This window comes from Tachyglossus aculeatus, chromosome 23, assembly GCF_015852505.1.
Source record: "Tachyglossus aculeatus isolate mTacAcu1 chromosome 23, mTacAcu1.pri, whole genome shotgun sequence".
NCBI lineage: Eukaryota > Metazoa > Chordata > Mammalia > Monotremata > Tachyglossidae > Tachyglossus > Tachyglossus aculeatus.
The window spans coordinates 40,148,314-40,168,295 of record NC_052088.1 but is presented as its reverse complement, the minus strand read 5'-3'; the positions used below and the strand labels follow the sequence as shown (position 1 = coordinate 40,168,295).

The following is a 19,982-nucleotide window of genomic DNA, read 5'->3' as shown; positions in this document are numbered from 1 at the left end:
CAAATCTATCACGCTCTGCTCGCGTGGGTTTGAATCTTGTCATCTAGATTTTCCCCTCTAGACTGTAAGCTCATTGTGGGCAGGGAATGCCACTTTATTGTTGTATTGTACTCTCCCAAGCGCTTAGTACAGTGCTCTGCACACAGTAGCGCTCAATAAATCTGATTGAATGAATGAATGAATAAAATCTGCCCTCTCCTTTCCATCCAAACCACTATGCTGATCCAAGCGCTTATCATATCCTTGCTGAACTACTGCATCACCGTCCTTGCTGACCTCTCTGCCTCCTGTTTCTCCCCACTCCGGTCCATACTTTACTCAGCTGCCCAGCTCATTTTTCTACCAAACCACTCAGTCCCCATAATAATAATAATGATAATAATGTTGGTATTTGTTAGGCGCTTACTACGTGCCGAGCACTGTTCTAAGCACTGGGGTAGATACAACATCTCTCTACTCCTCCAGAACCTCCAGTGGTTGCCCATCCATCTCTACATCAAGCAGAAACTCCTTACCATCATCTTTAAAGTATTCAGTCGGCTCACCCTTCTGCTGATTTTTTGCTACAACTCAGTCCTCACTTTTCATTCCCCTAAAGCCAAAAGCCTACCCACTGTACCTCAATCTCACCTGTTTCATCACTAACCTCTGGACCGAAGCCCTCTCCCCCTTCATATCTGACAGACCACCACACTCTTCACTTTCAAAACCTACCTGAAATCACATTCCTCCCCAAGAGGCCTTCCCAAATTATGCCCTCATTTCCCCTGACCCCTCTCCCTTCTCCATCGCCTATTCACGGATTCCTTTAAGCACCCGACGTTCACCACCACAGCACCTACGTGCATATCCGTAATTTGTTTAAACATCTGTCTCTCCCTTTGGACTGAAAGCTCCTCATGGGCAGGGAACATGTCAACCAAGTCTGCTGTATCATACTCTCCCAAGCGCTCAGCACAGTGCTCTGCACACAGTAAGCGCTCAATAAATACCACGGATTGATGATGGGGGGGAAAGGATGACCGACGTGGTCTACGAGGGCAGGTCCGTCCCTCGACCTGATCGGTCTTGGCTCCATGAGGCGGGCAGAGGCGTCATCTGCCCTCGGAACGCTTCTCCGTGGTCAGGAGGCAGCCCAGGGAGGTGGCCCTTCCTCCGGGACATCTCCTCTCGGTCTGGAGGCGTAGGCGGATTGAGACCTTCCGGGATCTGTGCTTTGCTGGTCTCCTAAACCCTGAGTCCCAAGCAGGCCAGGGACCCTGTCTGGTCTCTGTGTGTTGCCTGTGCACCAGCGCTCAGCACAATGCTTGGCACAGAGCGATCGGACAAGGCTACGGCTGGCATCTGGTTCAGTTTCACAGGGTCAGCGATTGCTGGTTGTGGACATTTTTCCAATGAGTATGGAAACCGTTGGAAATCCGCCCCCCGTTCTGCACCCCCCCAAGCGAGGGAGGGGAGGGAGAGGATGGTGTGGGTGGTGTGGGTCCCACCCAGGGCCCACGCTTCTCCCGTGTGCTCATGTGTGTCTTTGCGCCAGGGGCCCTGTGGATGTGCATAGTCCTGAACCCCCACTGCAAGCTGGAGCAGAAGGCCAGTTGGCTCCGACAGCTGAAACAGTGGAACAGCGTGGACGTGTGTCCCTGGGAGGACGGAAACCATGGAAATGAACTGCCCAATCTGACCAATGCTCTGCCTCAGGGGGCCCACGCCTACCAAGGTGAGCCTGGGGAGACCCTTGGGAAGCGGGAACCCCTGTCCTTCCTGTGCTCCCCTCTCATGCGGGTGCCCTCCTGCGTAGCCCCAAGGTTGGGGGCTTCCGTGGTGGTGGCTTGGGGCAGCCGGGATCAGCCCCCGCTCTCATCGTGCCTTCCGAGCTTTCCACTGGCTTGGCCTCTCCGAGGCAGAGGCTGGTGATTCTGGGCCACGTCTGTCCCGTTGGATCTGCCCCTGACCGGTGCCGGGGGCAGGGGGGATCGGTACGACCCGAGGAGCCGCCGAGCGACTGGCCCTCCCACATGCAACTTATTGGCATCTCATGGTTGTCCATCCACCGACTGAGCGAGAGGTGACCGTTGAACGTCAAGCGCCGCCCTGGGGCCCAGCGCCGGGGATTAGGCCGCGTGGGTCCTGGTCCTGCCTCTGCCTTCTGGGCACGTGCCTTTGGCAGTGAAGGTTTCTGTTGGAAGAATCACCCGGGTCATTCCATGAGACGGACGGGCCCGACGGGAAACTGGAAAAACCGCTGACCGATGCGGGCGGCAGAGCCCACATGCCCGCTGATGTGCGTGGCTTCAGCCTAGTAGCGGCCCTTGGCTGCTGACCCTTCGGCCGTCATGACACTTTGGATTCCACATGGAAGAGACCTCTGTGGGCCCTTCGCCACCGGGTGCTTGCCGTGCCCTCCCTCCACCCCCACCCCGCACCCACAGCTTCGGCCGCTACGCCCCCTGCCCCAGCAGGCATCTGGTGGACAGGGACAGGACGGCACTCGTGAAGCCACGCCAGCCACCCGCACTGGAATCAGCTCATTCGTCCACCATTGCCTCCTTTAGGGCACCTGGGGACCAGTGGTCTGCGTCCCTTCAAGTTCTTTGCCCTGGTTTCTTAGAACTGAAAACTTGTCTCTTCCGAGAGTGAAATCACCATCTCCCACGTGCCCCGTTGAGGCTGGAAGGCGGAGCTGGATTACACTGGAAGGAAACTTGTCTTCCCCTGGCACGAGGGGCACTTCCCACTGAACGCCGGGCAGCCAGGAACATCAGGAGGTTCAGGAGGCGAATGGATGAGGTTGTGGATTAACATCCAGGAGGGGCTCCTGCCGCAGGATCCCTGCTGGGTCACCGGAGGGACAGTCAGAGATGGAGAGGGGGACGGTCGGATGTCTGGTGGTCCATCTTTGGGTCACCGGAGGGACAGTTGGAGATGGAGAGGTGATAATCAGGCTTAGGATGGTTCATGTGTACGTCACTAGAGGGTCAGTAAGAGATGGAGAGGAGACGGGTATCGAATGGTCCATGTTTGGGCCACCGGAGGGACTGTCAGAGATGGAGAGGAGAGGGTCAGAGGTGTCGATGATCTTTGTGTAACCAGGAGGTCAACCAGCACCCGGTTCCTCCAAGTTTCCGCCTGCTGCTGGCCGGCAGAGTTCTGGACCGGGTGGGCTGTGGTTCTCCCAGCAGCTGTCCGTGCTCAGGAGCAAGTGTTCTTAACCTATCTACGGACTTCTCCAGATGGAGAACTAGCAAGTTTCGTTTAGATGGATCGATTAGTAGTAATGACTGAGTGCCCACTGTGTGCGGGGCACTGTGCTGAGCGTGCGGAAGAGTCCGACAGAGGTGACGGACCCGATACTTGCCCTCGAGGAGCTTCTAGTACAGCAGGGCAGACGGGCTTCAGAGAAAACTGCCGCCAGGAGGAAGAAGGGAAGGGTGACCGGTGGGCCACAAGTGCGCAGTTGGCGCAGGACTGCAGACGGCACCGAAGGGGGCTGTGTGGCAGGGAAGGCCTCAATCGATCAGTCGATCAATCGTAGGTATTTGTGATGCGCTTTCTGTGTGCAGAGTAGTGTACCAAGGGCTCAGGAGCTCAATATGGCAGAGTTGGTAGACACGTTCCCTGCCCACAACGAGCCTCTCAGAGGAGAGAGGATCTCAGGAGAGCTTAGAAAGACGGAGGGAGCAGCGACTCACCCGGTGGGCTGTGCCGGGCCGGAGCCGGGAAGGGATGAGCTCGAGGTCGGCCCGAGAGCAGTGAAGACCACGGCCTGGTGGCAGCGGAGAAGCGGGTAGGAGGGAGAGAGCTGAAGGCGAGTTGTAGAGGCAGCGCGCTGGAGGTGGAGAGGATGGATGGGTGGATGGATGGATGGATGGATGGATGGCCGGCCCCTGGGGGCTTTTCGAGGAGTGGAGAGAGAGGCAGAGAGGCGTGCAGGACGGCGCAGTAGAAGGCTGGAGAGCAAAGTCAAGGGGCACGAGAGGCACCGCCACGAGGCCCTGGAGCCTTGTGAGCTGGCGCCCAGTTACCAGGAGCCAGGAGCAGGCGGGAGCCGGCCCATCGTTCCCCCAACGTTTGTCTTCCGTAGGACTTGGCACTTTGCTCCTCCCCAGATGGTGTGCTCCTGCCCGCTCGCGGTGCCCGGCGGCCCGGGCTCTGCCGGGGGCATCACACCGGTCGTGAGTCTCTGCCCTGGAGCCGGAGCCGGAGCCGGCCCGTGGGGGCAGGTAAGTCCGGTGCCGGGGGCTCGTTAACCATGCTGTGTGGCTTTGCGGCGCGCCCTGGGCCGCCCGCCTCTGCGCCCTTGCGGCCGGGCCCGTGCCCCGGGGCCTCCTCTCCCCCCGGAGCAAAACCGCACAGGATCGTTAAAGGAAAACCGGGAGCCCCACACTGCCGAGAGGAAGCAAGCGCCCGAGGCCCAGGAGGCTCCGGCCAGGCTCCGGGGCCGACGTGGCGTCGCGGGGCCGGGGAGGGAGCTGGGGACGGAGGCCCGGGGCCCGGCTGATGAGATGTTCACGCCGCCCTCTGAATTGTGGCAATGACAGATTCGCCGAACAACAGGCCCCACCGGACCGTGTTCACCCGGGCCATCGAGGCCTGCACCCTGCATTGGCGGGACAGCCACCTGCAGCACATCATCGGCGGCGACCTGTACGCCGGCTACCGCTACCGTGCCGACGCCGACGGCTCCCTCTTCGACGCGCACGGCTGGCCCCTCTGGCACGGTGAGCGGGCGGGCGGGCGGACGCGCGAGCGCGGAGGGGCCGGGCCGGGCCGAGGGATCCCGAGGAGCCCGGCGACGGCCCGGTGGGGTCTCCCTCGGCAGCGGGGCCGCCTGACGCCGCTCCCCGCCGTTCGGCGTCCGCAGAGCACGTCCCGACGGCCTGCGCGCGGGTGGACGCCCTGCGGTCCCACGGGTCCCCGCGGGAGGCCCTGCGGCTGGCCATCGCCATCGTCAACACGCTGAGGCAGCAGCAGCAGAAGCAGCTGGAGACGTTCCGGGCTCAGAAGAAAGGTGCGCGGGTCCCCTGGCCGGCTCGGTCCTGGGAGGACGGGGTGGGCGACGTCGGTCGGGTGGTGCCCCGCTTCTCGGGTCCAGCGGGGATGAGGTGGATCTGGGGCCTGGGGGCTCGGGCCAGCCAGGGGGCCGTTTTCGTCGTCGGGGGCCTCGGGGCCCCAGGGGAGGTGGCCCGACATGGGCCCCGGTTCTCACTTGGACGTTTTTGCAGCTGGGTGGGGGCAGGGTGCCGTCTGCCTTAGTTTACCAGGGGTTCCAGGGGCAGAGAGCCGAGGGAGAGGATCCAACTGGGAGCTCGACCTGGTCATCCGAGGGGGACGGGGAGCCCAAGTTGCTCTCGGGAGTTGGCCGACCCAGAAGCGCACTGTTAGCAGGCAGCGCCACCGTGGATTTCTCTAAACTCTAGCGGGTTGACGTGGTCGGGCGGCATCCTGGATTCCTTCCACGCTGGCGGGGGCCGGCAGTGCCGTGCCGGGCCACGCAAGCCCGCTCCCACGTCCGTCCGCCGGGGCGTTGGGGAACCCGGGGCCAGGCAGGCCGGTCGCTCTCCCCACCGTCCGGCCGCTCGACTGACGGCGGGTGCCCGCGTGTGCTTCCTTCCCCGGGGCCGTGGCGGACGCAGAGCTCCTGCACAGAGGGGTCACGTCCATCAGCAATCTGGAGGGCTGGGTCGGCCACCCGCTGGACCCCATCGGCACCCTCTTCGGCAGCCTCATGGAAGCCTGCAGGGGGGAGGACCACAGCTGCGCCGGTGGCTCCGACTTGGCCGGTACGGCGTCGGGCTGGCCGTGGTGCGGGGACTGCGGGTGCGCGCGTGTGTATGCGTGCCCCTGGGCTTTGTGCGTCCGCTTCCCGGCCTCCCCGGTTCGCTACGAAGCCGGCGGCTGGCATCGCTTCCCGCATCGTTCACAAGGGAGATCTCAAAAATTCAGGATAGACTCTGTGGCCCCGCCGAGCCCTGCTAAGAGGTGCCCGTGTAGACTCTTAGTGAGGGAAGAATCACATCAGTGAAAGCCAGACTGGTTTCTTTTTCTTCTGAAAACCAGCCTACATTGCCCTCGCCCCCGGGCGGGGTGGTGTCGCTCAAGTGGGCGCCTGCGCCCACAGACCAGGGTATCAGGCAGACGGAGGCCCTGCTAACACAGCCTTCAGATAGAGGAGTTTATTCTCAGAGGCCCCGGCCCTTCCCAAGCTGGCTGCTTTCTCCCCCTCTCTCCCTGGCCCAGCTCAGAGGTCGGGTGTGCGAGGGTGTGAGCGTTTTTGTGTGCGTGGGTGTGTGAGTGTGCATCCACACATGCGGGCGGACGTTTGGGGGAAATGGGCAAGCGGGGCCGTGGGCCAGGCAGAGGGCAGGGCCAAGGGCTGGGCCGTGGGCTTGCCCGTTGTCGCCCAGCAGTCACTGCCGCTGCTTGGTAGCATTTCCCTGGACCCAAGCAAGGGACTATTTCCGGGGTCATTACAGTCGAGTCCCGCTGTGATTGCTGAGCACTGGGGTGGATTCAATGTCGGGACCCCTCCCTCCCCACCCCGCCCAATTCCAGGCATGAGGAAATGGAGGGCCAAGGGTCCTACCTGCCTAAGTGGCCTAGCGGGAGGTCAGGTCAGGGGCCAGACTGAGAGCGGAGCTCCGGGCTCTCACTGGCGTGCCACCCCCACCGTTAGGACGCACGAAACCCCTCTGGGACCGGGCCTCGTGGTTTCTGGCCCATTTCCCTCCCCGCGTGGGCACCGTTGCCGGGGGGCGCGGGGGTGGGCCGGGATGGGTGCGGCCCATCAGCCCCGTCCCGTCCTCGTCTGGGCGCAGAGGGCACGGGGCCGGGGTAGGCGCGGCCCGTCATCCCCGTCCCGTCCTTGTCTCGGCGCAGAGGGCACGGGGCCGGCCAAGCCCCCGGACCCGCAGCACCCGCCGGCCGCCCCGCCGCAGTTCCTGGCCGAGGGCGAGTCGTACCTGAGTCTGGCGGTGGAGGTGGCGCTCATCGGGCTGGGGCAGCAACGCCTCATGCCGGACGGGCTGTACACGCAGGAGAAGGCCTGCCGCCACGAAGAACACCTCATCTCCAGGCTCCAGGAGATCCCCCTGGACGACACGCTCGTCAAGATCTTCCGCAAGCAGGCCGTCTTCCTCCTCCAAGGTACGGCCGGGCGTGGTGGAGGCTCCGCCCTGGGGCCGGTGGTTGGGGACCACACACCCGGGCGGGTGGCAGAGTGTGAGGACGACCTCCCCTCTGGGTGCCGAGCGACCTCGGGGCTGGTGGCGGGGGACACACCCCTTATGGGTGCCGAGTGCCCCCAGGGCCAGGCGTGTGGCTACTTGGGAGTGTAGAGCGAGTTGTAAGCTCGTGCCCGCGGGGACTGAGTCTGTAGTGCTTTGCGCAGACGCTTACTAAAACACACTTCTACCGGGTACTGTCCTGTACTCTCCCTGGTGCTCAATACAGAGCTCCACACAGAGTAAGTACTCAGTAAATACCACCGACTGAGCAGGAGTCCTAGACATGTTTCGTGCCCATGAGGCGCTTTCACTCTCAGGGCATAGAGACAGTTTTCAAAACTGACCGCACCTGACGAGTAATAGTAATTTCGGTCGATACCAATTATGTGCCAGACGCTCTACTGAGGCACAAGATAGGGTGGACACGGTCCCTGTCCCACCCGGGACTCATAGTCTAGGAAGGAGAACAGGTATTTAATTCCCCCTTTTACAGATGAGGAAACTGAGGCCCAGAGAAAGTTAAGTGACTTGCCCAAGGTAAGCACAGCAAGCGAGTGACTGAGCCAGGATTAGGATTTAGACCTGTTCTCCTTCCACTAATAGTAATTGTGGTATCTGTTAAGCGCTTACTATGGGCCAGGCACTCCAAGCGCTGGGGTAGATATAAGGTAATGGGATTGGACACAGTCCCTGTCCCACCTGGGGCTCACAGTCTTAATCCCTATTTTCAGATGAGGTAACTGAGGCCCGGAGAAGTGAAGTGACTTGCCCAAGGTCACCGAGCAGACAAGCGGCAGAGCCGGGATTAGGACCCAGGTCCTTCCGACTCCCAGACAAGGGCCGTATCCACTAGGCCACGCTGCTTCTCTCCCACCTGGGGCGGGGGGCGAGACGTAAATAGCTGTGTGACCGCTGGAGCTGTCGGGAGTTGGTGTGGCCGAGACGGGGAGCCCGGGGCCGAGAGCTGGATTGGTGTAGCAGGGCCTGGCTATTCACAGCTAGACTGGAAGCTTGTTGTGGACAGGGAATGTGTCTGGTATATTGTTCTGTTGCACTCGCTTAGTTCAGTGCTCTGCACCCAGTCAGTGCTCAATAAATACCTTTGATGATGATGACAGCGGCAGTTGCCGCCACCTTGGGCCCCGATGCCCTAGGCGAGGAACGGAAGAGGGCCAATCTGACCCACTGTGGTGGCGGTGGCGACAGCTACCCGGGAAGTTTGGGGGGCGGTACCTTTCCGTTATTCTCTGGCCAACGGTGTTGCGAGCGAGGGTCCGGTGGGTGGGGGTCCCGGCCAAGTCTGCCTAGAGCGGGAGGCGGGCAGCTCACGGACAAGCCAGGGGGACGGGTGGGAGTGAGCGGAGAAGCAGGAAGCTGCGACTGAGCGCAGGGGCGGAGGGATCCTTGGGTCACCCAGAGTACAGATCAAGGAACCGGCCCTGCTTCGGGAAAAAAAAAAGGGGCCGAGTTGGAGGTTTTAACACTTCCTGTGCCCCAGGGCGTGCCGGGAAGGGGGAGAGGGTCATGGCAAGGAAGCGGGTACCAAGTGGGGGTGGGCCACAGTGAGAGTGAGGAACCACCGCTACCTTGCCCCCGCCAAACGTTTCCCCGAGGGACCAGCCGGCAGCCACGGGTCCAGTGGGAGTTGGGCTTCCCCCTGCAGCCATCCCCGCTCTCTGCTCAGCACAGGGGCTGACGACCTAGGGTGGGTTGGGCCATCCCCACATCGGATCGATCGTCTTCCTCGCGATACCTGAGAGGCGGCAGCCCGGACAGGAATCTAGGCCGCTTAGCCTCTGTGGGCCAGGGGGAGTCCACAGTGTGTTTGGCCAGCTTCCTGCCTGCCTCCTTCCCTCTTTTCTCTCCCTCCCTCCTTATCTCTCTCGGCTGGCTTGGTTCTTTGCCTGGCCAGAGTCCCCGCCTGGACCCTTGCTCCGTGGCCTCTTGTGAGGACGTCTGGGCCAGGTGGAAACTGGGTTCCCTGCTCTCCCTGCTCTCGGGCCTCACTGGGCTGGTTCTTCCTGGGGAGGCAGAGATGGAGTCAGGATGCGTAGAAGAGGGGCTGCTGGAGGGCATCCAGACCCACCCAGCGGAGGCCACAAGGTTCAGGGACGGGGCTGCTGGGGGATGTTTCCACAGCCTTGCCCACTGAGGAGGAGGAATTTGATGGCGAGAGGAACTTCCTGGGCCGTGATAAGAGAAGCCATCTGTTCACCCTGCACTCTGTGTGTGTGTGTGTGTGTGTGTGTGTGTGTGTGTGTGTGTGTGTGTGTGTGTGCGCGCGCGCGCGTATGTGTGTGTGCGTACATGCACATTCTTCCCCCAGCCGGGCCCTACAGTGGACTGGGAGAAATCGTCCATCGAGAGAGCGTACCGATGCACACATTTGCCAAGTATCTCTTCGCCTCCCTCCTACCTCACGATGCCGAGCTGGCGTACACAACCGCGCTGAGGGCGATGCGGTACGTGCTGGGGGCTGGGAAGGGGGAGGGAAGGGGCGGCCCACCCGTCTACCCCCGTTTCCTGGGAATGATGTTGCAGATTACCAAGTAGCTTCTCACTTCTGGGTAGTTCAGTTTTTCCGAAAAGGGGGGAAGAATAGATGTACGTCTGATGGATGGGTCAGTGTGGCTCGGTGAAACTCGCCTCCGCGTCCCCCAAGCACAGTGGGGGTGTCCGCGGGCCGACGGTGACACTATCCAGACCCGGTCCGTGGGCAGTCTCTCCCAGAGACACTACGCCAGTGCCCTAGACAGGCAGGAGTTTGGGTGGGCATGGCACTGGGAGCGGGGCTGGGGGGTACCGGAAGCCGGAGCCTGGCAGTTTGAGAAGCAATGTCCCCACGCCACGCTTCTGCCGGGGCCTCAGCTTCAGTAATGGGGGCTGTCGGGCCACACTCTCCCTTCTTGAGGGGGAGAGGGGCAGCAGCAGGCTGCTCGGCAAAGGAGCAGGGTCAGCGGGTGGTGCCCGGAGCCGGCCATCCGGGAGTGCGGCGGGTGAGAGCTGCGCGTTGTCCACAGGTTGCTCGTGCTGGAATCGACCGCACCGACCGCGGACCTGGCCCGTCCCCACCACCTCGCCTCTGTCGTCCCCAACCGCTACCCGCGCTGGTTCACCCTCAGCCACATCGAGTCGCAGCAGTGTGAGCTGGCGTCCACCATGCTCACCGCGGCCAAAGGTACGCACCCTCCGGCCCGGCCGAGCGGGCAGGATCCATCTGCATGAGCGCCTCGGGGCACCCGGGGCCCCCCAACCCCCCACGGTGACTGGGGCCTCCTTCTGCACCGCAGGCGACGTTCGGAGACTGGAGACCGTTCTGGAATCCATCCAGAAGAACATCCACTCGTCAGCACACATCTTCAAGCTGGCCCAGGACGCCTTTAAGATCGCCACTCTCATGGACAGCTTGCCCGACATCACGCTGCTCAAAGTGTCCCTGGAGCTGGGCCTTCAGGTACTGCGCGGCGGCAGCGGCGGCCCCAGCCAGCGTGTCCCCGTTCACCGGCCGCCGGCCGCCCCGGCCCGGGATTCCGGAGGCCGTGTCCACGCTAGTTAGTCCCAGCGCGGCACGGCCTCCTCTCCCGAGGCACGCTAGGGATGGCGGCCGCGGTGACAGAACCACCCTGAGCCTCTCGGCCCCCCTGCCCCGTTCCCATGGCGCCTGCCGGTTTCCATAGAAACCCTCGGCTCCAGCTGAGTTGTGCAGGCGAAAGGGAAGCCCCGGGGGCTTCTCCCCGGGGATGGCCTTCCACCCCTGGGAGAGGAGAGGCTGCGAGGAGGCGGGTCCCTGGCCTGCCGAATCAACCCCTCACCACGGGCTCGGGGGCCGTTCTACAGGTGATGCGGATGACCCTGTCCACTCTGAATTGGCGTCGCCGGGAGATGGTGAGGTGGTTGGTGACGTGTGCAACAGAAGTAGGTAAGCAGGCGCCTTCCCGGGAACTCGGCTCTCCGTCCGCCTCGAGTCCCGCGCCGAGACAGGTGGGGACCTGGAGGCCAGCAGATCATCTCCGGCAACCTGGGCTTCGTTCTGGAGTCCCCGGGTGTCGGGGCTCCCGTCTGCTGCAGGGAGGGTGGGCGGGCTAGGTTTCGGGGGCTGCTGCTGCCGCGCCAGCCTTGCCTGTACTCTCCCAAGCGCTTAGTACAGTGCTCTGCACATAGTAAGTAGTCGATAAATACCACTGATTGATTAATAGTAGCAAATAGCTGCGTTGCCTGAGCGCGCGTGAGGCCCCAGACTCCATACTAGCAAGTGACACCGACGCTGGCCAGAAGGAGCTTACACTCTGCCCAGGGAGACGGACATAAGCACATCTACAAAAAGAGAAATCAAGAGGAAATCATTACTTGGACAACAGGAAACATGGGGGATTCAGGCACCATGGTGAATGGGTTTCCCTGACTTGGGGGTGAGGGGAAGGAAGGGGCCTTGCAGGAGGACTTGAGTCGCAGGGAGAGCTGTGGTCTGTCGAGCGTTGGGTGGGAATCAGCATCAGACTCCTCGCTGACCTCCTTGCCTCCAGCCTCTGCCTCCTCCTGTCCATACTTCACTCTTCTTCCTGGAGCGTTTTTCTTAAAAAACCATTCAGTCCACATCTCCTCACTTCTCAAAAACCTCCAGTGGCGGCCCATCCACCTCCACATTCAACCGAAGCTCCTTACTGTTGGCCTAAAGGCACTCAGTAGACTTTCCCCCTCCTAAATTGTGTCACTGATCTCCTACAACTCATCCAACAGGCTCCAGTCCTCCAACACCAAACTACTCACTGTATCTAGGTCTCTTCTGTTTCACCACTGACCCCTTTCCCGCATTCTTCCTCTTGCCCAGAATCAATCAGTCAGTGGTATTTCAATCAATCAATCAATCAATCGTATTTATTGAGTGCTTACTGTGTGCAGAGCACTGTACTAAGCGCTTGGCAACATATAGAGACAGTCCCTACCCAACAATGGGCTCACGGTCTAAAAGGGGGAGACAGAGAACAAAACCAAACATACTAACAAAATAAAATAAATAGAATAGATATGTACAAGTAAAATAAATATTAGTAGTGTCAAATAGTATCAAATCAAATAGTATTTGAGTGCTTGCTGTGTGCTGAACACTGTACTGATCGCTTCGGAGAGTGCAGTACAACAGAGGTGGTAGACACATTCCCCGCCCACCAGGAGCTTACAGTCCAGAGGGGAAGACAGACATTGAACTGTGGATATTTACATGCACGTCGTGGGGCTGAGGGTGGGGCGAATGTAAAACGCTTTAAAGGGTACAGATCCAGTGCATGGGCAACGCAGAGGAGAGTGGGAATAGGGGGAATGTGAGCAGTCGGGGAAGGCCTCTTGGAGGAGATGGGATTTTAATTACACTTTGAAGGTGGGGAGAGCAGTGATCTGTCAGATAGGACGGGGGAGGGAGTTCTAGGCCAGAGGGAGGATGTGGGCGAGGGGTTAGCCGCAAGATAGATAAGGTCGAGATACAGTGAGTCGTTCGGCGATAGAGGAGCAAAGGGTGCGGAGTCGGTTATAATAGGAAATCAGGAAGGTAAGGTACGAGGGGATGAGCTGAGTGAGTGAGTGAGTGCCCTGAAGGCGTCGGTAAGGGCTTTCTGTTTGATAACAGAGGTGGATGGGCAACCGCCGAAGGTTCTTGAGGAGTGGGGAGGCATGTGCTGAATGGTTCCGTGAGAAATGGTCCAGGCAGCATTCATTCATTCAGTCAGTCGTATTTATTGAGCGCTTACTGAGTGAAGCAAGGATTGGAGTGGGGAGAGACAGAAGGCAGAAGCAGTAAGCACGACGGGATAGGATAAGGGCTTGGATCCGTGTGGAAGCAGTTTGGGTGGAGAGGAAAGGGCGAATTTTAGCCATGAGGCAAAGGTAGAACTGACAGGATTTGGTGACAGATTGTATATTTGGGTTGAATGAGATCAATTGGTCAGGGTAATGTCAAGATTATAGGCTTGCGAGATGGGGAGGATGGTGGTGGTGTTGTCTGTAGAGATGGGAAAGTCAGTGGGGCGTAGGGGATTTGGGTGGGAAGAAGAGGAGTTCTGTCTTGGTCATGTTCAGTTTGAAGTGATGGCGGGACATTCCTCTAGAGATGCCCTGAAGGCAGGAGGAAATGCGAGACTGCAGAGAAGAGAGATCAGGGCTTGGAGAGGTAGATTTGGGAATCATCCATATGGAGGTGGTAGTTGAAGCTGTGGGAGCAAATGAGTTCTCCAAGGGAGTGGGTGTAGGCGAAGAACAGAACTCCCGAAACTCCCTCCCCCAGTTCATATCTGACGGTCCACCTCTCTCCCCTTCGTCAAAGCCCTCCTAAAATCTCATCTCCAAGAGCCCTCTTTTACTCTACTCCCTCCCTCCCTCTCTCTTCTGCGTCACGTATGCACTCAAATCTGTACCCCTTAAGTACTTGATATTCAACCCGCTCCCAACTCTGCAACACTTATGGATATATCCTAATACTCAAGTATTAAAATAAATTAGAGAGGGGAAATGGCAGTCTCCCCCTCTTAAACCGTAAGCTTCTTGTGAGCGGGGGTCGTGTGTCTCAGTTTTAAAAACGGTGGTACCTGTGAAGCGCTTAATGTGTGCCGGGCACTGTACTAAGCGCTGAAGCAAATACAAGGTAATCAGATTGGACGCAGTCACTGCCCCACATGGAGCTCACAGTCCAATGGGGAGGGAGAACAAGCATTTCAACCCCATTTTACAAGTGAGGTAACAGACGCAGAGAGTTTAAGTGAGTTGCCATAGGATACCGGTAGGCAGGTGGCAGTGTCAGGATTAAAACTCAGGCCCTCCGAAACCCAGGTCCTTACTCTTTCCCCTAGGCTGCACTGTTTCTATTTTTTTTTACCCTCTTAAACGCTTAGTACAGTGCTCTGCACGCAGTCAGTGCTCAATAAATACCATTGCATGAGTGAAAAGGGAGGGCGTTCCAGTCCAAGGGCACAGAGGTGGGAGACTCCAGACCAGGCACCCAGTAAATACTTTTGGTTGAGTGAAGTACAGATTGGAGGCAGAGAGACCAGTGAGGAGCCAAGGCCTAGAACCAGAGCTGGGACCCGAGTGTAGGTGGAGAGGAAGGGATGGATCTGGGAGGTGTCTGATGTAATAATTAGGTTTTTGTTTAAGTGTGGACACAGGATAAGTGGATCGGACACAACCCCCATCTCTCATAGGGCTCACGGTCCAGGAGGGAACAAAATGCTCATCCTTATTTGACCCTGAGGCCCAGAGAGGTCCAGCAACCTGTCTCAGGTGATACAGTAGGCAGGTGGCGGGACTGGGACGAGAACTCAGGTCCTCAGACGCCCGGGCCTGCACTCTTTCCACTAGGCCCTTTAGACTATGAGCTCGCTGTGGGCAGAGGACGTGTCTACCAACGCTGTTGTGTTGTACCCTCCCAAGCATTCTGTATTTTTACTTGTTTTGACCGGTACATATCTATAACTCTACTTGTATTGATGCCTATTTACTTGTTTTGATGTCTGTCTCCCCCCCTTCTAGACTAAACCCGGTGTGGGCAGGGATTATCTCTCTTTATTGCTGAATTGTACTTTCCAAGCGCTTAGAACAGTACTCTGCACACAGTAAGCGCTCAATAAATACGGTTGAATGAATGAATGAATGAGTAAAAGAACCGCCACGCTTCGGCAGAAGATTGAATGAGTTGAGGGACAGCAAGAGTCCAGTTTGATGCTGAGGATGTTGGTTTTATCGGTGGAGAGTGAATAGCGAGATGCGATGGATTTGGCAGAAGATGGCAAGATGTGAGGAGCCGGTGGGTCAGCCGAGTGGACAGGCGGGATCGGGGCTGGAGAATTAGGGTTGGGAGTTGCCGCCACCCTGGGAGCAGACGTGCCCCCTCAACGGGCATGGGGAGAATGAGAAGAGAAAGGGCCTAGGACAGGACCTCGCCGGCCCCCGGCAGTGAAGTGGGGAGAGGCAGAGGAGGAGCAGTCGGAGAGGGTGGAGGAGAACTGGGTTAGTACAACTGGGGCCTGCAAGGGTTTCGGGGAGGAGGTCGGGGGAGGCGGGGTGGGGGCGTCCCCCTTGTCAGAAGCCGCTCAGAGGTCAAGGAGAAGCAGGACAGAGTAGCGCCCGGCAGATCTGGCTGGAAAGAGGCTGTCGGTGACCTTAGCGAACAGTGTGGTCCCGGTGGGTCCAGAAGAGGGGTGTTCCAGAGGAAGTTGAAGGCAGCGTGGAGGATGGGGGTCAACAACCCTGGGCCGGGAGCAGGAGAACTGGGGCCGAAGCCCAGGGGGCGGCCCAGGGGATTGACGCGGGGCCTCTTTTAGGCAGGAGGGGAGAAGGCTGGGAGCGAGGGCTTTTTGGAGAGAAGGGGGAAATGGTCAGCAGCACAGGTGCCAGGAGGGGATCGATGGATTTCAAGATCAGGTAGGATAGCGGAGTGGGGGGACTTGAGAAAGAAGCAGCGTGGCCTTTTGAAAAGAACACGGGCCACCCGGGAGTCAGAGGACTTTTCTGCTGTGTGGCCATGGGCAAGTCACTTAACTTCTCTGTGCCCGTTAACTCATCTGTGGAGAGTAAGACTATGAGCCCTATGTGGGACAGGGACTGTATCTAGCCAAATTATCTTGCATCTACCCCAGTGCTCAGCATAATGCCTGGAATAGAGTAAGCACCTAACAAGCACCTTAAAAATGCCATGATACTTTCTATTTTGCCAACCAAATGATGGGTGGAGCCATCGAGGGCGAGGGAGGGAGGGAGGGAAGCAGTGGGAACGCCAGGGGTTGCCAAGAGAGAGTTCAAAGTTTGGCAGAGGGGATGGGGATCTTGGGCATGGGATTTGAGGAGGGAAGAAGAGATGAGGAGGGGAGCAGACAAGCCTAGGGCAGAAGCCAGGCCAGGCCCAAATTTCCTTCTGCAGCCCCGGGCGGGGAACCGAAGTGGCAGGCCCTGCGGGTGGGCCGTGCGAGGAGAGCCAAGTCAGTCAGGCGGGTTGGGGAGGGCAGAGGCTTGATTTTGTTGGTTGTTTTGGGGTGGGATTTTTTTGGTATGTAGTGTTTATTACGTGCCAAGCATCGTACTAAGCGCTGGGGTAGATACAAGCTGATCAGGTTGGACCCAATCCCTGTTCCACATGGGCCTCACAGCTTTAATTCCCATTTTACAGATGAGGCAACTGAGGGCCACAGGGTGAAGTGATTTGCCCAGGGTCACACAGCAGACAGGTTGCGGAGCCGGGATTAGAACCCAGGTCTTTCTGACTCCCAGGCCATTGCGGTCTCTACTAGGCCACACTGCTTTATTTGTTGAGACGCAGGCCTGCGTTTGTGTCAGTCAGTCAATCATATTTATTGAATGCTTAACCTGTTCAGAGCACTGTACTGAGTGCTTGGGAGAGTACAGTGTAACAGTATAACAGAAACATTCCCTGCCCACAACGAGCTTACAGTCAAGAGGGGGAGACTGACATTAATAGAAATAAATAAATTAGGGATATGTACCTAAGTGCTATGGGGCTGGGAAGGGGATGAATAAAGGGAGCAAGTCAAGGTGACACAGAAGGAAGTGGGCTAAGAGGAAAGCCTTCTTGGAGGAAATGTGCCTTCAATAAGGCTTTGAAGGGAGGGGAAGGTAATTGTCTGTTCCAGGCCAGGGGCAGGACGTGGGTGAGAGGTCGGCGGCGAGATGGGTGAGATCAAAGTGCAGCGAGAAGGTTAAAATCAGAGGAGTGAAGTGCGCGGGCTAGGTTGTAGTAGGAGAGTAGCGAGGTGAGGTAGGAGGAGGCAAGGTGATGGAGTGACTTCTGCCCGGGGAGGGGCAGGAGTGGAGAAAGGTGGGATGGGAATGGAGACGCTAGGGCTCAGAGGAGTGGGCTCAGAGCCTGGATCTGTGGGTCGAAGGTTGCAGTTAGAGATGGTGTGGTGTCTGAGGTGACCAGAGCTGGGGTGGAGGGGAGGCGTGGGGTTCTGCCCTAATGGATGGCAGGGACAAAGGAGGGAAGCAGCAGGACTGGCAAGAGAAAGGAAGCGGCGTCCAGCCAGTAGGAAGCCCAGTAGGGGAGACCGGGCCGGTGGCAGAGACGGAAAGGCCCTGACCCAGTCGGCTCACGGCGGACTTGGGCCCGGGGCTGGGCTCCAGAGGGTTTCGGTGGGCCGGAGGTAATCCCCCTCCTGCTGGGGGCCCCCACCGGGCCCGGCTCAGCAGACAGGGAAGGAAGGAGACGAGCGCTCCTTTCAGTTTCTTTTTTCTGCGCCCGGGCTCCCGCAGCAGACGCCCAAGGCAGGACCATGGAGAAAACCCACCTCCCCGGCTGTCCCGGCCTCGGTCAGGCGGTCTCACCCGTTGGATGCCACATACTGTGCCGTGCAGTCCATCATATGGGACCCCATCCCCGTCCATAGGGAGGTTACGTTATAACAGGGAGCTCATCCCCTACCGTGATTTCAGTTACCACACCTTTGTGCGCTTATGTGACATTTCCTCCCGCCCCCGGGACGCTGCTTCATGGCTGTCCCGCTGCCACCTGGCACTCAGCAGGTGATGCCCAAGTCCTGTCGTCCCCCTGAGCTTTCCGCCACCACTGACAACCAAGTCTAGCCCCCTCCCCATCCCCAAAGCTCACGTCCTCGGATTCCTCCCTTCGAACTGTCGCGTTCAGGCTTTGTGTCCCTCACAGAGCTTTTCCCAGCTGGCTTCTGCCCGGATGGCCACTGGGCCGATCCACAGGTCCACCCAGACTGCCGGTTCAGCCTCAGTCTCCCCGCCTCCGGCCCGCCCGTCCCCTCCATCACCCGTCCACCCTAGGCTGCTGCCTAGGTCATCTTTCTAAAACAGCGTCCCACGCCTGTTTCTCCACCCTCCAGAGGCCTCCGATAGCTACCCGTTCATCCCGGACCACCGCAGACATTCACCCTCTCCATCATCATCAGCTCACCCCACTTACCGACCTAGCTCTGTGGTCTCCTCCCACTGTCTTCAGCCCACCTTCTCACCGTGCTTTGTTCCCAACTCTTCCCTGTAACGACCCCTGGCACCCACCCTTCCTTCCGACTCCCAACTCTGGTCCCTTCGCATCCTTGTACCGCAGTTCTCCTCATCTCCGAAACCCTTTCCACATCTTACTTGATCCGGCTAAGAGGCTGGATTTTTGGGCTGTTAATTTCTCTTCTCCCCGGACAGACTGATTGTCCAACTAATCAATTAAATCATATCAGTCTATAGATTTTTATTGTGCTCCTGTTCTACGCGGAGCACTATACTGAGCGCTTTGGGAGGGTACAGAAGATTTAGTAGGCATGACCCCTGCCCTGAATGGAGAGGCGGAGACTGAAATACTTGCGAGGGCGGAGGAATCTGCCGAGTGGAGAGAATAAAGATATGGACCTTTGGGCCCACTTTTATACACATCACGTCATGAGCCCCTCTGCCTAGTTGTAAATTGTTTTAGTGCCAGCCTTCCCCCTCGACTGGGTGCTTCCCGTGGGCGGGATCGGGTCTCTCTTACACTCAAGGAACCTAGTAAACCTTGATGGGCTTGGAGAGGCAGAGACGGACAAACCCAGGAATAGATCAAAAAGAGTCACCAGAATGAAGCCCTGCCTGGACAACCTGTAAATTCTCAAGGGCCGGAGGCAGAGTTGGCAGTGCTGCAGTCCCCTCTACTCTGTAAGCACCTTGTGGGTGGGGGTTTTGCCTGCCCCTTCTCTGTTGTGACTCCCAAGCGCTGACCGCAGCGGTCTACGCACAGTAAGTGCTCAAAAAATACCACCGATTGGAGGCGGAGCAGGTGTGGCCACCTCCCTGATAATAATAATAATAATAATGATGGCATTTATTAAGCGCTTACTACATGCAAAGCACTGTTCTAAGCGCTGGCTGATCCTGATCCTGGGCTACCTCAGTGTGCCTCTCTGGGAAATGGGGAAGATCCCTGCCATCCTCACAGGGAGGGGGCGAGTACCACTGGATGCAGCGCAGGCTGGATGGTGGCTGAGGGGCAAGCCCCGTGGGCCACCTCCGGACGGGGGCCTGGGAGCCGCCAGCTGAGGGTGGACAGCCCCGACCCACACGCCCCCCATTTCCCGGTGCGCCGGGCCTGGGGTGCCGATGCGGGGGGCAACGGGGGGAGCCTTCGCCTCCTTTGCCTCGGTTTCCCGCCCAGGGATCAGTCCCGGAGGGCCGGCGAGTAAGGACTCGCCTTACTCAGGCCTTCCCCGACTGAGCCCCTTCCTTCCTCTCCCCCTCGTCCCCCTCTCCATCCCCCCCATCTTACCTCCTTCCCTTCCCCACAGCACCTGTATCTATGTAGATATGTTTGTACATATTTATTACTCTATTTATTTTACTTGTACATATCTATTCTATTGATTTTATTTTGTTAGTATGTTTGGTTTTGTTCTCCGTCTCCACCTTTTAGACTGTGACCCCCCGGTTGGGTAGGGACTGTCTCTATATGTTGCCAATTTGTACTTCCCAAGTGCTTAGTACGGTGCTCTGCACATAGTAAGCGCTCAATAAATACGATCGATGATGATGATGATGATGACTCCGTTCGGGGCGCTGAGGCCGTTCCCGAACCAGACGCATCCTCAGCGGCCACAGACTGGGAACCGAGCCGGCGCCGGGCGGCCGTGTCGGTGCCCCGGGGGCTCAGCCGGGCCCCCGTCAGAGCGCGAGGCAGGGCCGGGCGATGTCCCCGTGGCGGCGGCGGCGGCGGCGAGAGCCGGCCGGCGGGGTCCCGGCCGGCCAACTGGGCTGCGGCTGGGGGAGGCGCGACGC

At 58.9% G+C, this 19,982-nt stretch overlaps 1 protein-coding gene across 1 annotated transcript in view; it reads left to right on the top strand.

The window, feature by feature from the left end:
• ZSWIM6 (zinc finger SWIM-type containing 6) overlaps positions 1-19,982 on the top strand; it is a 67,110-nt gene that overhangs the window by 46,190 nt on the left and 938 nt on the right. The window contains exons 5-13 of the mRNA XM_038765712.1: positions 1,538-1,717; positions 4,539-4,718; positions 4,862-5,008; positions 5,634-5,780; positions 6,877-7,143; positions 9,550-9,685; positions 10,244-10,401; positions 10,514-10,677; positions 11,061-11,142. Of these exons, the coding sequence (XP_038621640.1) occupies positions 1,538-1,717; positions 4,539-4,718; positions 4,862-5,008; positions 5,634-5,780; positions 6,877-7,143; positions 9,550-9,685; positions 10,244-10,401; positions 10,514-10,677; positions 11,061-11,142 (1,461 nt within the window). The remainder of the gene's footprint in view (positions 1-1,537; positions 1,718-4,538; positions 4,719-4,861; positions 5,009-5,633; positions 5,781-6,876; positions 7,144-9,549; positions 9,686-10,243; positions 10,402-10,513; positions 10,678-11,060; positions 11,143-19,982) is intronic.